Source organism: Petromyzon marinus, chromosome 78 (genome assembly GCF_048934315.1).
Source record: "Petromyzon marinus isolate PM22_M1 ecotype Great Lakes invasive population chromosome 78, UKy_Petmar_22M1.pri1.0, whole genome shotgun sequence".
Classification (NCBI taxonomy): Eukaryota; Metazoa; Chordata; class Hyperoartia; order Petromyzontiformes; family Petromyzontidae; genus Petromyzon; species Petromyzon marinus.
In genome coordinates, this window is record NC_133744.1 from 4,996,958 (window position 1) to 5,012,753 (window position 15,796).

At 54.1% G+C, this 15,796-nt stretch overlaps 1 protein-coding gene across 1 annotated transcript; it reads left to right on the forward strand.

Moving 5' to 3' along the window:
* The first annotated feature begins 6,521 nt into the window (after positions 1-6,521).
* On the forward strand, positions 6,522-15,336 carry UTP23 (UTP23 small subunit processome component). Its single transcript, XM_076056883.1, has 4 exons — positions 6,522-6,993; positions 7,943-8,138; positions 12,904-13,165; positions 14,869-15,336. Exons 2-4 carry the CDS (start codon positions 7,951-7,953, stop codon positions 15,334-15,336), a joined length of 918 nt encoding a protein of 305 aa, XP_075912998.1. The 5' UTR covers positions 6,522-6,993; positions 7,943-7,950.
* The last annotated feature ends 460 nt before the right edge of the window (positions 15,337-15,796 follow it).

Below are 15,796 nucleotides of genomic sequence, written 5' to 3' on the forward strand. Positions count from 1 at the left end.
CACACACACAGTCTCACACACACAGTCACACACACAGTCACACACACACAGTCACACACACACACACAGTCACACACACACAGACACACACACAGACACACACACAGTCACACACACAGTCACACACACACAGCCACACACACAGACACACACACAGTCACACACACAGACACACACACAGATAGACACACACACAGACACACACAGACACACACACAGATACGCACACACATACACAGTCACACACATACACAGTCACACACAGACACACACACAGACACACACACAGACACACACAGTGACACACACAGAGACACACACATACAGACACACATAGACACACACAGTGACACACAGAGACACACACAGACACACACACACACACATAGACACACACATAGACACACACAGACACGCACACAGAGACCCACAGACACGCACACAGAGACCCACAGACTCACCACACAGAGACCCATAGACTCACCACACAGAAACCCACAGACTCACCACACAGAGACCCATAGACTCACCACACAGAGACCCACAGACTCACCACACAGAGACCCACAGACTCACCACACAGAGACCCACAGACTCACCACACAGACACCCACAGACTCACCACACAGAGACCCACAGACTCACCACACAGAGACCCATAGACTCACTCACACAGAGACCCATAGACTCACTCACACAGAGACCCACAGACTCACCACACAGAGACCCACAGACTCACCACACAGAGACCCACACACTCACCACACAGAGACCCACAGACTCACCACACAGAGACCCATAGACTCACCACACAGAGACCCACAGACTCACCACACAGACACCCACAGACTCACCACACAGAGACCCACAGACTCACCACACAGAGACCCACAGACTCACCACACAGAGACCCATAGACTCACTACACAGAGACCCATAGACTCACACAGAGACCCACAGACTCACCACACAGAGACCCATAGACTCACCACACAGAGACCCACAGACTCACCACACAGAGACCCACAGACTCACCACACAGAGACCCACAGACTCCCCACACAGAGACCCACAGACTCACCACACAGAGACCCATAGACTCACCACACAGAGACCCATAGACTCACCACACAGAGACCCATAGACTCACCACACAGAGACCCACAGACTCATCACACAGAGACCCACAGACTCACCACACAGAGACCCATAGACTCATCAGACAGAGACCCACAGACTCACCACACAGAGACCCATAGACTCACCACACAGAGACCCATAGACTCACACAGAGACCCACAGACTCACCACACAGAGACCCATAGACTCACCACACAGAGACCCATAGACTCACCACACAGAGACACACAGACTCACCACACAGAGACCCACAGACTCACTCACACAGAGACCCATAGACTCACCACGCACAGAGACCCATAGACTCACCACACAGAGACCCACAGACTCACCACACAGAGACCCATAGACTCACCACACAGAGACCCACAGACTCACTCACACAGAGACCCATAGACTCACCACACAGAGACCCACAGACTCACCACACAGAGACCCACAAACTCACCACACAGAGACCCATAGACTCACCACACAGAGACCCATAGACTCACTCACACAGAGACCCACAGACTCACTCACACAGAGACCCATAGACTCACCACACAGAGACCCACAGACACACTCACACAGAGACCCACAGACTCACTCGCACAGAGACCCACAGACTCACCACACAGAGACCCATAGACTCACCACACAGAGACCCATAGACTCACCACACAGAGACCCATAGACTCACTCACACAGAGACCCACAGACTCACTCACACAGAGACCCATAGACTCACTCACACAGAGACCCATAGACTCACTCACACAGAGACCCACAGACTCACCACACAGAGACCCACAGACTCACCACACAGAGACCCACACACTCACCACACAGAGACCCACAGACTCACCACACAGAGACCCACACACTCACCAGACAGAGACCCACACACTCACCACACAGAGACCCACAGACTCACCACACAGAGACCCACAGACTCACCACACAGAGACCCACAGACTCACCACACAGACACCCACAGACTCACCACACAGAGACCCACAGACTCACCACACAGAGACCCACAGACTCCCCACACAGAGACCGACAGACTCACCACACAGAGACCCATAGACTCACTCACACAGAGACCCATAGACTCACTCACACAGAGACCCACAGACTCACCACACAGAGACCCATAGACTCACCACACAGAGACCCACAGACTCACCACACAGACACCCACAGACTCACCACACAGAGACCCACAGACTCACCACACAGAGACCCACAGACTCACTACACAGAGACCCATAGACTCACACAGAGACCCACAGACTCACCACACAGAGACCCATAGACTCACCACACAGAGACCCACAGACTCACCACACAGAGACCCACAGACTCCCCACACAGAGACCGACAGACTCACCACACAGAGACCCATAGACTCACCACACAGAGACCCATAGACTCACCACACAGAGACCCACAGACTCATCAGACAGAGACCCACAGACTCACCACACAGAGACCCATAGACTCACCACACAGAGACCCATAGACTCACACAGAGACCCACAGACTCACCACACAGAGACCCACAGACTCACCACACAGAGCCCCACAGACTCACCACACAGAGACCCATAGACTCACCACACAGAGACCCATAGACTCACCACACAGAGACACACAGACTCACCACACAGAGACCCACAGACTCACCACACAGAGACCCATAGACTCACTCACACAGAGACCCATAGACTCACCACGCACAGAGACCCATAGACTCACCACACAGAGACCCACAGACTCACCACACAGAGACCCATAGACTCACCACACAGAGACCCACAGACTCACTCACACAGAGACCCATAGACTCACCACACAGAGACCCACAGACTCACCACACAGAGACCCACAAACTCACCACACAGAGACCCATAGACTCACCACACAGAGACGCACAGACTCATCACACAGAGACCTATAGACTCACCACACAGAGACCCACAGACTCACCACATAGAGACCCATAGACTCACCACACAGAGACCCACAGACTCATCACACAAAGACCTATAGACTCACCACACAGAGACCCATAGACTCACCACACAGAGACCCACAGACTCATCACACAGAGACCTATAGACTCACCACACAGAGACCCACAGACTCACCACATAGAGACCCATAGACTCACCACACAGAGACCCACAGACTCATCACACAAAGACCTATAGACTCACCACACAGAGACCCACAGACTCACCACACAGAGACCCACAGACTCACCACACAGAGACCCATAGACTCACCACACAGACCCATAGACTCACCACACAGAGACCCATAGACTCACCACACAGACAGTGCATACTGTATGCACAGTACGTACAGTGTGCACAGTACGGACAGCGCTGCGCACGAGGTGTACAGTGTGTACAGTGCTGAGCGTGCGCTGTGTACAGTACGTACAGTGCGCTGCGAGTCCGCCGCATCCCATAACGGACATATGAATTAAATAATTAATTCCGAATTATTTTGGGTGAATTAACTCACTCACTCACCACTCACTCACCCACTCACCTACTCACTCACCCACTCACTCACTCACCACTCACTCACCACTCACTCACTCACCTACTCACACACCCACTCACCCACTCACTCACTCACAACTCACTCACCACTCACTCACTCACCACTCACTCACCCACTCACCTACTCACACACCCACTCACTCACCACTCACTCACCCACTCACCACTCACTCACCCACTCACCCACTCACCTACTCACACACCCACTCACTCACCACTCACTCACCCACTCACCACTCACTCACCCACTCACCCACTCACCTACTCACACACCCACTCACTCACTCACCACTCACTCACCACTCACTCACCCACTCACCCACTCACACACCCACTCACCCACTCACAACTCACTCACCACTCACTCACCCACTCACCCACTCACCCACTCACTCACTCACCCACCCACTCACTCACCACTCACTCACCCACTCACCCACTCACCTACTCACACACCCACTCACCCACTCACTCACCCACTCACCCACTCACTCACTCACCCACTCACCTACCCACTCACCCACTCACCCACTCACTCACCCACTCACTCACTCACCACTCACTCACCCACTCACCTACTCACACACCCACTCACCCACTCACTCACTCACCACTCACTCACCACTCACTCACCCACTCACCTACTCACACACCCACTCACCCACTCACTCACCCACTCACTCACTCACCACTCACTCACCCACTCACCTACTCACACACCCACCACTCACTCACCCACTCACCTACTCACACACCCACTCACCCACTCACTCACCCACTCACTCACTCACCCACTCACCTACTCACTCACCCACTCACCCACTCACCCACTCACCACTCACTCACCACTCACTCACCCACTCACTCACCCCTCACTCACCACTCACTCACCCACTCACTCACTCACCACTCACTCACCCACTCACCACTCACTCACCCACTCACTCACCACTCACTCACCCACTCACCACTCACTCACCACTCACTCACCACTCACTCACTCACTCACCCACTCACCCCTCACTCACCACTCACTCACCCACTCACTCACTCACCACTCACTCACCCACTCACCACTCACTCACCCACTCACTCACTCACCCACTCACCACTCACTCACCACTCACCCACCACTCACCCACTCACTCACCCACTCACCCACTCACTCACTCACCCACTCATTCACTCACCCACTCACCCACTCACTCACCACTCACTCACCCACTCACTCACTCACCCACACACTCACCCCTCACTCACCACTCACTCACCCACTCATTCACTCACTCACCCACTCACTCACTCACCCACTCACTCACTCACCACTCACCCACTCACTCACTCACTCACCCACTCACTCACTCACCACTCACCCACTCACTCACTCACCCACTCACTCACTCACCCACTCACTCACCACTCACTCACCCCTCACTCACCCACTCACTCACCACTCACTCACCCACTCATTCACTCACTCACTCACCCACTCACCCACTCACTCACTCACCCACTCACTCACTCACCCACTCACTCACCCACTCACTCACTCACTCACCACTCACTCACTCACCACTCACCCACCCACTCACCCACCCACTCACTCACCCACCCACTCACCCACTCACTCACCCACTCACCACTCACCCACTCACTCACCACTCACTCACCACTCACTCACCCACTCACTCACCCACTCATTCACTCACTCACTCACCCACTCACCCACTCACTCACCACTCACTCACCCACTCATTCACCCACTCAACCACCCACTCACTCACTCACCCACTCACTCACCCACTCACCACTCACTCACCACTCACTCACCACTCACCCACCACTCACCCACTCACCCACTCACTCACTCACCCACTCATTCACTCACCCACTCACCCACTCACTCACCACTCACTCACCCCTCACTCACCACTCACTCACCCACTCATTCACTCACTCACCCACTCACTCACTCACCCACACACCCACTCACTCACCCACTCACCACTCACCCACTCACTCACCACTCACTCACCACTCACTCACCCACTCACTCACCCACTCACCCACTCATTCACTCACTCACCCACCCACTCACCCACTCATTCACCCACTCACTCACCCACTCACTCACTCACCCACTCACCCACTCACTCACCCACTCACCCACTCACTCATTCACCCACTCACTCACCCACTCACTCACCCACTCACCCACTCACTCACCCACTCACCCACTCACTCACCCACTCACCCACTCACTCACCCACTCACTCACCCACTCACTCACTCACCCACCCACTCACTACTCACTGAGACTTGCAGCGGTCGATACTACTACTGCTGATGATGATACTACTACCACTGCTGATGATACTGCTGATGCTGATGATGATGATGCTGATGATGCTGCTACTGCCGCTGCATCTGAGACTGAGAGTAAGACGGAGAGAGAGTTAGGGGTGGGGAGGGTGAAGCGGGGTCAGGGGTGACGGCGTCGCCATGTTGGGTGAGGGGTGATGGCGTCGCCATGTTGGGTGAGGGGTGACGGCGTCGCCATGTTGGGTGAGTGGTGACTGCGTCGCCATTTTGGGCGAGGGGTGACGGCGTCGCCATGTCGGGTGAGGGGTGACGGCGTCGCCATGTTGGTTGAGGGGTGACGGCGTCGCCATGTTGGATGAGGGGTGACGCCGTCGCCATGTTGGGTGAGGGGTTTAAATGAAAACAGCTTAGTTCTGGAAAACAAATATATTTTAGTTCATATGAACATCGCATATCCCGAACTACGAAATGTAACGTAAGGCGCTAATGTGAACTATGAAATTAAGTGTATCGCGCTTATCCGAACCACGAAATATACCTCCCTACTCTTATCTGAACTACGAAATGTAACCACATGTCTCTTGTCCGAACTACGAAATGAAACTGTTAACTCTTATCCGAAGTGCGAAATGCAACTTCGTTTTGTCTTATCCGAACTACGGAATGCAACTTCCTGTGAATTATCCGAACTACGAAATGTAACGTTGCACTCTTATCTAAACTACGAAATGCAACTCTGCTCCCCGATTCGTATCGCGGTCCGTTGTTGAGCTGCGAGACGCCCGCAGGGTTGTTCGATCTGAATCGATCCGAATCGATCTGAATCGATTCGGCGATCGCAATCGATCGATCCGAATCGATTCGGCGATCGATAATCGATGTCCCTCGCAAGCCTCCACAGCCACCAGCAGCACGAGGAGGAGGAGGCACGGAGCAGAGAGGGGAAGTGATAAGGTGACACACGTGGTGCACTGTACGTACAGTGCGCGCACACGTGGTGCACTGTACGTACAGTGGGCGCACACGTGGTGCACTGTACGTACAGTGGGCACTACGATACACTATACACTACTACACTGTACGCTACTACACTATACACTACTACACTACACTATACACTACTACACTATACACTACTACACTATACACTACTACACTATACACTACTACACTATACACTACTACACTATACACTACTACACTATACACCACTACACTATACACTACTACACTATACACTACTACACTATACACTACTACACTATACTATACACTACTACACGATACACTACTACACTATACACTACTACACTATACACTACTACACTATACACTATTACACTATACACTACTACACTATACACTACTACACTATATACTACTATACACTACTACACTATACACTACTACACTATACACTACTACACTACTATACACTACTACACTATATACTACTACACTATACACTACTACACTATACACTATATACTACTATACACTACTACACTATACACTACTACACTATACACTACTACACTACACTACCACACTACTACACTACACTACTACACTATACACTACTACACTATACACTAACTACTACACTAACTACTACACTGTACACTACACTATACACTACTACACTATACACTACTACACTATACACTACTACACTATACACTACTACACTATACACTACTACACTATACACTACTACACTACTACACTATACACTACTACACTACACTATACACTACTACACTACACTACTACACACTGCTATACTACTACACTATACACTGCTACACTACACTCCACACTACTACACTATACTACTACACTACACTACCACACTACTACACTACACTATACACTACTACACTACACTGCTACACTAGACCATGAACTTCCTCTCTCAACAGGTGAAGCTATGAAGATCCGCCGTCAGAAAACTGTCCGCCGCATCCTCTCTCACTACCGGAACCGGCACGGTTTGGTGCCCCCCTACCGGATCCTGCTCGATGGGACGTTCTGTCAGGCGGCACTCCGCAACAAGATCCAGATGGCAGAACAGCTTCCCAAGTACCTGGGCAGTGAGGTGACCCTGTCCACCACCAGGTGACTCACGCGGGGGTGGCTAGGGTGGGCGGAGAGACGTTGACCACCTCGCCTGGTCTGCAGGAGATGTTGATCACCTCGCCAGGTCTACAGGAGGTTCGTGGTGGTAGATGTTGACCACCTCGCCTGGTCTACAGGAGTTCGTGGTGGTAGATGTTGACCACGTCGCCTGGTCTACAGGAGGTCGTGGTAGATGTTGACCACCTCGCCTGGTCTACAGGAGGTCGTGGTAGATGTTGACCACCTCGCCCGGTCTACAGGAGGTCGTGGTAGACGTTGACCACCTCGCCTGGTCTGCAGGAGGTCGTGGTAGATGTTGACCACCTCGCCTGGTCTACAGGAGGTCGTGGTAGACGTTGACCACCTCGCCTGGTCTACAGGAGGTCGTGGTAGACGTTGACCACCTCGCCTGGTCTACAGGAGTTCGTGGTAGATGTTGACCACCTCGCCTGGTCTACAGGAGGTTCGTGGTGGTAGATGTTGACCACCTCGCCAGGTCTACAGGAGTTCGTGGTGGTAGATGTTGACCACCTCGCCTGGTCTACAGGAGGTCGTGGTAGATGTTGACCACCTCGCCTGGTCTACAGGAGGTCGTGGTAGACGTTGACCACCTCGCCTGGTCTACAGGAGGTCGTGGTAGACGTTGACCACCTCGCCCGGTCTACAGGAGGTCGTGGTAGATGTTGACCACCTCGCCTGGTCTACAGGAGGTCGTGGTAGATGTTGACCACCTCGCCTGGTCTACAGGAGGTCGTGGTAGACGTTGACCACCTCGCCTGGTCTGCAGGAGGTCGTGGTAGATGTTGACCACCTCGCCTGGTCTACAGGAGGTCGTGGTAGACGTTGACCACCTCGCCCGGTCTACAGGAGGTCGTGGTAGATGTTGACCATGTCGCCTGGTCTACAGGAGGTCGTGGTAGATGTTGACCACCTCGCCTGGTCTACAGGAGGTCGTGGTAGATGTTGACCACGTCTCCTGGTCTACAGGAGGTCGTGGGTTCGATCCGTGACCCTGACACCACAGTGGCTGGGTGAGATGTTGACCACCTCGCCTGGTCTACAGGAGGTCGTGGTAGATGTTGACCACCTCGCCTGGTCTACAGGAGGTCGTGGTAGATGTTGAACACCTCGCCTGGTATACAGGAGGTCGTGGTAGATGTTGACCACCTCGCCTGGTCTACAGGAGGTCGTGGTAGATGTTGACCACCTCGCCTGGTCTACAGGAGGTCGTGGTAGATGTTGACCACCTCGCCTGGTCTACAGGAGGTCGTGGTAGATGTTGACCACCTCGCCTGGTCTACAGGAGGTCGTGGTAGATGTTGACCACCTCGCCTGGTCTACAGGAGGTCGTGGTAGACGTTGACCACCTCGCCTGGTCTACAGGAGGTCGTGGTAGATGTTGACCACCTCGCCTGGTCTACAGGAGGTCGTGGTAGACGTTGACCACCTCGCCTGGTCTACAGGAGGTCGTGGTAGACGTTGACCACCTCGCCCGGTCTACAGGAGGTCGTGGTAGACGTTGACCACCTCGCCTGGTCTACAGGAGGTCGTGGTAGATGTTGACCACCTCGCCTGGTCTGCAGGAGGTCGTGGTAGACGTTGACCACCTCGCCTGGTCTACAGGAGGTCGTGGTAGATGTTGACCACCTCGCCTGGTCTACAGGAGGTCGTGGTAGATGTTGACCACCTCGCCTGGTCTACAGGAGGTCGTGGTGGTAGATGTTGACCACCTCGCCTGGTCTACAGGAGGTCGTGGTGGTAGATGTTGACCACCTCGCCTGGTCTACAGGAGGTCGTGGGTTCGATCCGTGACCCTGACACCACAGTGGCTGGGTGAGATGTTGACCACCTCGCCTGGTCTACAGGAGGTCGTGGTAGATGTTGATCACCTCGCCTGCTCTACAGGAGGTCGTGGTAGATGTTGATCACCTCGCCTGCTCTACAGGAGGTCGTGGTAGACGTTGACCACCTCGCCTGGTCTACAGGAGGTCGTGGTAGATGTTGACCACCTCGCCTGGTCTACAGGAGGTCGTGGTAGATGTTGACCACCTCGCCTGGTCTACAGGAGGTCGTGGTAGATGTTGATCACCTCGCCTGCTCTACAGGAGGTCGTGGTAGATGTTGATCACCTCGCCTGCACTACAGGAGGTCGTGGTAGATGTTGACCACCTCGCCTGGTCTACAGGAGGTCGTGGTAGATGTTGACCACGTCGCCTGGTCTACAGGAGGTCGTGGGTTCGATCCGTGACCCTGACACCACAGTGGCTGGGTGAGATGTTGACCACCTCGCCTGGTATACAGGAGGTCGTGGTAGACGTTGACCACCTCGCCCGGTCTACAGGAGGTCGTGGTAGATGTTGACCACCTCGCCTGGTCTACAGGAGGTCGTGGTAGACGTTGACCACCTTGCCTGGTCTACAGGAGGTCGTGGTAGATGTTGACCACCTCGCCTGGTCTACAGGAGGTCGTGGTAGATGTTGACCACCTCGCCTGGTCTACAGGAGGTCGTGGTAGATGTTGACCACCTCGCCTGGTTCACAGGAGGTCGTGGTAGATGTTGACCACCTCGCCTGGTCTACAGGAGGTCGTGGTAGATGTTGACCACCTCGCCTGGTCTACAGGAGGTCGTGGTAGATGTTGACCACCTCGCCTGGTCTACAGGAGGTCGTGGTAGATGTTGACCACCTCGCCTGGTCTGCAGGAGGTCGTGGTAGACGTTGAACACCTCGCCTGGTCTACAGGAGGTCGTGGTAGATGTTGACCACCTCGCCTGGTCTACAGGAGGTCGTGGTAGATGTTGATCACCTCGCCTGGTCTACAGGAGGTCGTGGTAGATGTTGACCACCTCGCCTGGTCTACAGGAGGTCGTGGTAGACGTTGACCACCTCGCCTGGTCTACAGGAGGTCGTGGTAGATGTTGACCACCTCGCCTGGTCTACAGGAGGTCGTGGTAGACGTTGACCACCTCACCTGGTCTGCAGGAGTTTGTGGTAGATGTTGAACACCTCGCCTGGTCTACAGGAGGTCGTGGTAGATGTTGACCACCTCGCCTGGTCTACAGGAGGTCGTGGTGGTAGATGTTGACCACCTCGCCTGGTCTACAGGAGGTCGTGGTAGATGTTGACCACCTCGCCTGGTCTACAGGAGGTCGTGGTAGATGTTGACCACCTCGCCAGGTCTACAGGAGGTTCGTGGTAGACGTTGACCACCTCGCCTGGTACACAGGAGGTCGTGGTAGATGTTGACCACCTCGCCTGGTCTACAGGAGGTCGTGGTAGATGTTGACCACCTCGCCTGGTCTACAGGAGGTCGTGGTAGATGTTGACCACCTCGCCTGGTCTACAGGAGGTTGTGGTAGATGTTGACCACCTCGCCTGGTCTACAGGAGGTCGTGGTAGACGTTGACCACCTCGCCTGGTCTACAGGAGGTCGTGGTAGATGTTGTGTGTGTCTGTGTGTGTATGTGTGTGACTGTGTGTGTGTGTCTGTGTGTGTGTGTCTGTGTGTGTGTCTGTGTATGTGTGTGTCTATGTGTGTATGTGTGTGTGTGACTGTGTGTGTGTGTCTGTGTGTGTGTGTGTGACTGTGTGTGACTGTGTGTGTCTGTGTGTGTGACTGTCTGTGTGTGTGTGACTGTATGTGTGTGTCTGTGTGTGTCACTGTGTGTGTCTGTGTGTGTGTATGTGTGACTGTGTGTCTGTGTGTGTGTGTGTCTATGTGTATATGTGACTGTGTGTGTGTGTGTAACTGTGTGTGTGTATATGTGACTGTGTGTGTGACTGTATATGTGCATGTGTGACTGTGTGACTGTGTGTGTGTGTGACTGTGTGTGTGTGTGACTGTGTGTGTGACTGTGTGTGTGTCACTGTGTGTGTGTGTCTATGTGTGTGACTGTGTGTCTGTCACTGTGTGTATATGTGACTGTGTGTGTGTGACTGTGTGTGTGTGTCACTGTGTGTGTGTTTGTGTGTCTGTGTGTATGACTGTATGTGTGTGACTGTGTGTGTGTGTGACTGTGTGTCTGTGTGTGTGTGTGTCTGTGTGTGTGTGACTGTGTGACTGTGTGTGTGACTGTGTGTGTGTGTGACTGTGTGTGTGTGACTGTGTGTGTGACTGTGTGTGTGACTGTGTGTGACTGTGTGTGTGTGTCACTGTGTGTGTGTCTGTGTGTGTGTGACTGTCTGTGTGTGTGTGACTGTGTGTCTGTGTGACTGTGTGTGTCTATGTGTGTGTATGTGTGTGTGACTGTGTGTGTGACTGTGTGTGTGTGACTGTGTGTATGTCTGTCTGTGTGTGTCTGTGTGTGTCACTGTGTGTGTGTGTGTGTCACTGTGTGTGTCTGTGTGACTGTGTGTGTGTGTGTCTGTGTGTGTGTCACTGTGTGTGTGTGTAACTGTGTGTGTGTGTCACTGTGTGTGTGTGTCACTGTGTGTGTGTGTGACTGTGTGTATGTGTGTGACTGTGTGTGTGACTGTGTGTGTGTCACTGTGTGTGTGTCACTGTGTGTGTGTCACTGTGTGTGTGTCACTGTGTGTGTGTCACTGTGTGTGTGTGTCACTGTGTGTGTGTCTGTGTGTGTCTATGTGTGACTGTGTGTCTATGTGTGTGTGTGTGAGACTGTGTGTATATGTGACTGTGTGTGTGTGTGTCACTGTGTGTGTGTCTGTGTGTGTGTGTGTGTCTGTGTGTGTGTGTGTGACTGTGTGTGTGTGTGTCACTGTGTGTATATGTGACTGTGTGTGACTGTGTCTGTGTGTGTGTCTAGGTGCGTGCTGCACGAGATGGAGACTCTGGGTAAGGAGGTTTGGGGTGCACGACTTATAGCCCAGAGGATGCAGTGCACAGCCTGCAACCACCACCACCACCACCACGTTCATGGTGAAGGTGATGATGATGCAGGTGATGATGATGCAGGTGGTGGTGGTGTAGGTGGTGGTGGTGCAGGTGGAGGCTGTGTGCCACCAATGCGTTGTCTCCTGTCACTGCTGCAGAACGGAAACCCACTTGGATACTTTATAGCGACACAGGTGAGTGGGTGAGTGGGTGAGTGGGTGGGTGGGTGAGTGAGTGAGTGGGTGGGTGAGTGAGTGGGTGAGTGAGTGAGTGAGTGGGTGAGTGAGTGGGTGAGTGAGTGAGTGGGTGAGCGGGTGAGTGAGTGAGTGAGTGAGTGGGTGGGTGAGTGAGTGAGTGAGTGGGTGAGTGGGTGAGTGAGTGAGTGAGTTGGTGAGTGAGTGGGTGGGTGAGTGGGTGAGTGAGTGGGTGAGTGAGTGAGTGAGCGGGTGAGTGAATGAGTGAGTGGGTGAGTGGGTGAGTGGGTGAGTGAGTGAGTGAGTAGTTGAGTGAGTGGGTGAGTGAGTGAGTTGGTGAGTGAGCGGGTGGGTGAGTGAGTGAGTGAGCAGGTGGGTGAGTGAGTGAGTGAGTGGGTGGGTGAGTGAGTGAGTGAGTGTGTGAGTGAGCGGGTGAGTGAGTGAGTGAGTAGGTGAGCGGGTGAGTGAGCGGGTGGGTGAGTGGGTGAGTGAGTGAGTGAGTGGGTGAGTGAGTGAGTGAGTGAGCGGGTGAGTGGGTGAGTGAGTGAGTGAGTGGGTGAGTGGGTGAGTGGGTGAGTGAGTGAGTGAGTGAGTGGGTGGGTGAGTGAGTGAGTGAGTGGGTGAGTGAGTGAGTGAGCGGGTGAGTGAATGAGTGAGTGGGTGAGTGGGTGAGTGGGTGAGTGAGTGGGTAGTTGAGTGAGTGGGTGAGTGAGTGAGTTGGTGAGTGAGTGGGTGGGTGAGTGGGTGAGTGAGTGGGTGAGTGAGCGGGTGAGTGGGTGGGTGAGTGAGTGAGTGAGTGTGTGAGTGAGCGGGTGAGTGAGTGAGTGAGTAGGTGAGCGGGTGAGTGAGCGGGTGGGTGAGTGGGTGAGTGAGTGGGTGAGTGAGTGAGTGGGTGAGTGAGTGAGTGAGTGAGCGGGTGAGTGGGTGAGTGAGTGAGTGAGTGGGTGAGTGGGTGAGTGGGTGAGTGAGTGAGTGAGTGGGTGGGTGAGTGAGTGAGTGAGTGGGTGAGTGAGTGAGTGAGTGAGCGGGTGAGTGAATGAGTGAGTGGGTGAGTAGTTGAGTGAGTGGGTGAGTGAGTGAGTTGGTGAGTGAGCGGGTGGGTGAGTGAGTGAGCGAGCGGGTGGGTGAGTGAGTGAGTGAGTGGGTGGGTGAGTGAGTGAGTGAGTGTGTGAGTGAGCGGGTGAGTGAGCGGGTGGGTGAGTGGGTGAGTGAGTGGGTGAGTGAGTGAGTGGGTGAGTGAGTGAGTGAGTGAGCGGGTGAGTGGGTGAGTGAGTGGGTGAGTGGGTGAGTGGGTGAGTGAGTGAGTGAGTGGGTGGGTGAGTGAGTAGTTGAGTGAGTGAGTAGGTGAGTGAGTGAGTAGTTGAGTGAGTGAGTGAGTAGTTGAGTGAGTGAGTGAGTAGTTGAGTGAGTGAGTGAGTAGTTGAGTGAGTGAGTGAGTGGCTGAGTGAGTGAGTGAGTAGGTGAGTGAGTAGTTGAGTGAGTGAGTGAGTAGTTGAGTGAGTAGTTGAGTGAGTGAGTGAGTAGGTGAGTAGGTGAGTGAGTAGTTGAGTGAGTGAGTGAGTAGGTGAGTGAGTAGGTGAGTGAGTAGTTGAGTGAGTGAGTGAGTAGGTGAGTGAGTAGTTGAGTGAGTGAGTGAGTAGTTGAGTGAGTAGTTGAGTGAGTGAGTGAGTGTAACGTTGACCACGAGGTGTCCGCGCCTCCAGGACCCCGAGCTGACTTTCCGCTCCCGCCTCCTCGACCCGGCGCCTCTCCTGTACATCGTGCGGAACACCGTCGTCCTGGAAAAGCCTCGCTCGGTCACCACCGCCTCTACCGCCTCCACCGCCTCCACCACCTCCACCACCGCCTCCACCACCACCGCCTCCGCGTCACCACCGGCAGCTCCCAACGCCGGCCAGGCCACGGCCGAGATGGCCGGCCCGGCCACGGCAAGGGGCAAGCGTAGGAGGGGCGGTGCCAATCCACTCAGCTGCCTCAAGAAGAAGGTGAAGCAGGCGGTGGCGGTGGTGAAGCAGGAGGCGGTGGTGAAGCAGGCGGTGGAGGCAGTGGAGGCGGTGGAGGCGGTGGAGGCGGTGGAGGCAGTGGAGGCGCCTGGGACCGGCGGTGGGAGGAGGAGGAGGGGGAGGAGGGGGAGGAGGAGGGGGAGGGGCGAGTCACCGGGAGGAGGATGAGGATGAGGAGTTGAGACACACACAGAGAGAGAGACACACACAGAGAGACAGAGAGACACACAGAGAGATACAGAGAGACACACAGAGACACACAGAGACACACAGAGACGCACAGAGAGACGCCCACAGAGACTCACAGAGATGCACAGAGACACACAGAGACACAGAGATGCACAGAGAGACACAGAGATGCACAGAGACTCACAGAGACACACACAGAGAGACACCCACAGACACGTACACAGAGACACACAGAGACACACACAGAGACACACAGAGACTCACAGAGACACACAGAGACACACAGAGACACACACAGAGACACAGAGACGCACAGAGAGACACAGAGATGCACAGAGACACAGAGACACACACAGAGAGACACACAGAGACACACACAGAGACTCACAGAGACACACAGAGACTCGCAGAGACACTCAGAAACACACAGAGACTCACA

Excerpts from the sequence above, each read along its gene's own strand:
- UTP23 (XM_076056883.1), top strand. The coding sequence starts at position 7,951 with ATGAAGATCCGCCGTCAGAAAACTGTCCGCCGCATCCTCTCTCACTAC. Across the intron at positions 8,139-12,903 it reads GTGACCCTGTCCACCACCAG|GTGCGTGCTGCACGAGATGG; the intron begins GTGACTCACGCG and ends GTGTGTGTCTAG. Across the intron at positions 13,166-14,868 it reads GATACTTTATAGCGACACAG|GACCCCGAGCTGACTTTCCG; the intron begins GTGAGTGGGTGA and ends CCGCGCCTCCAG.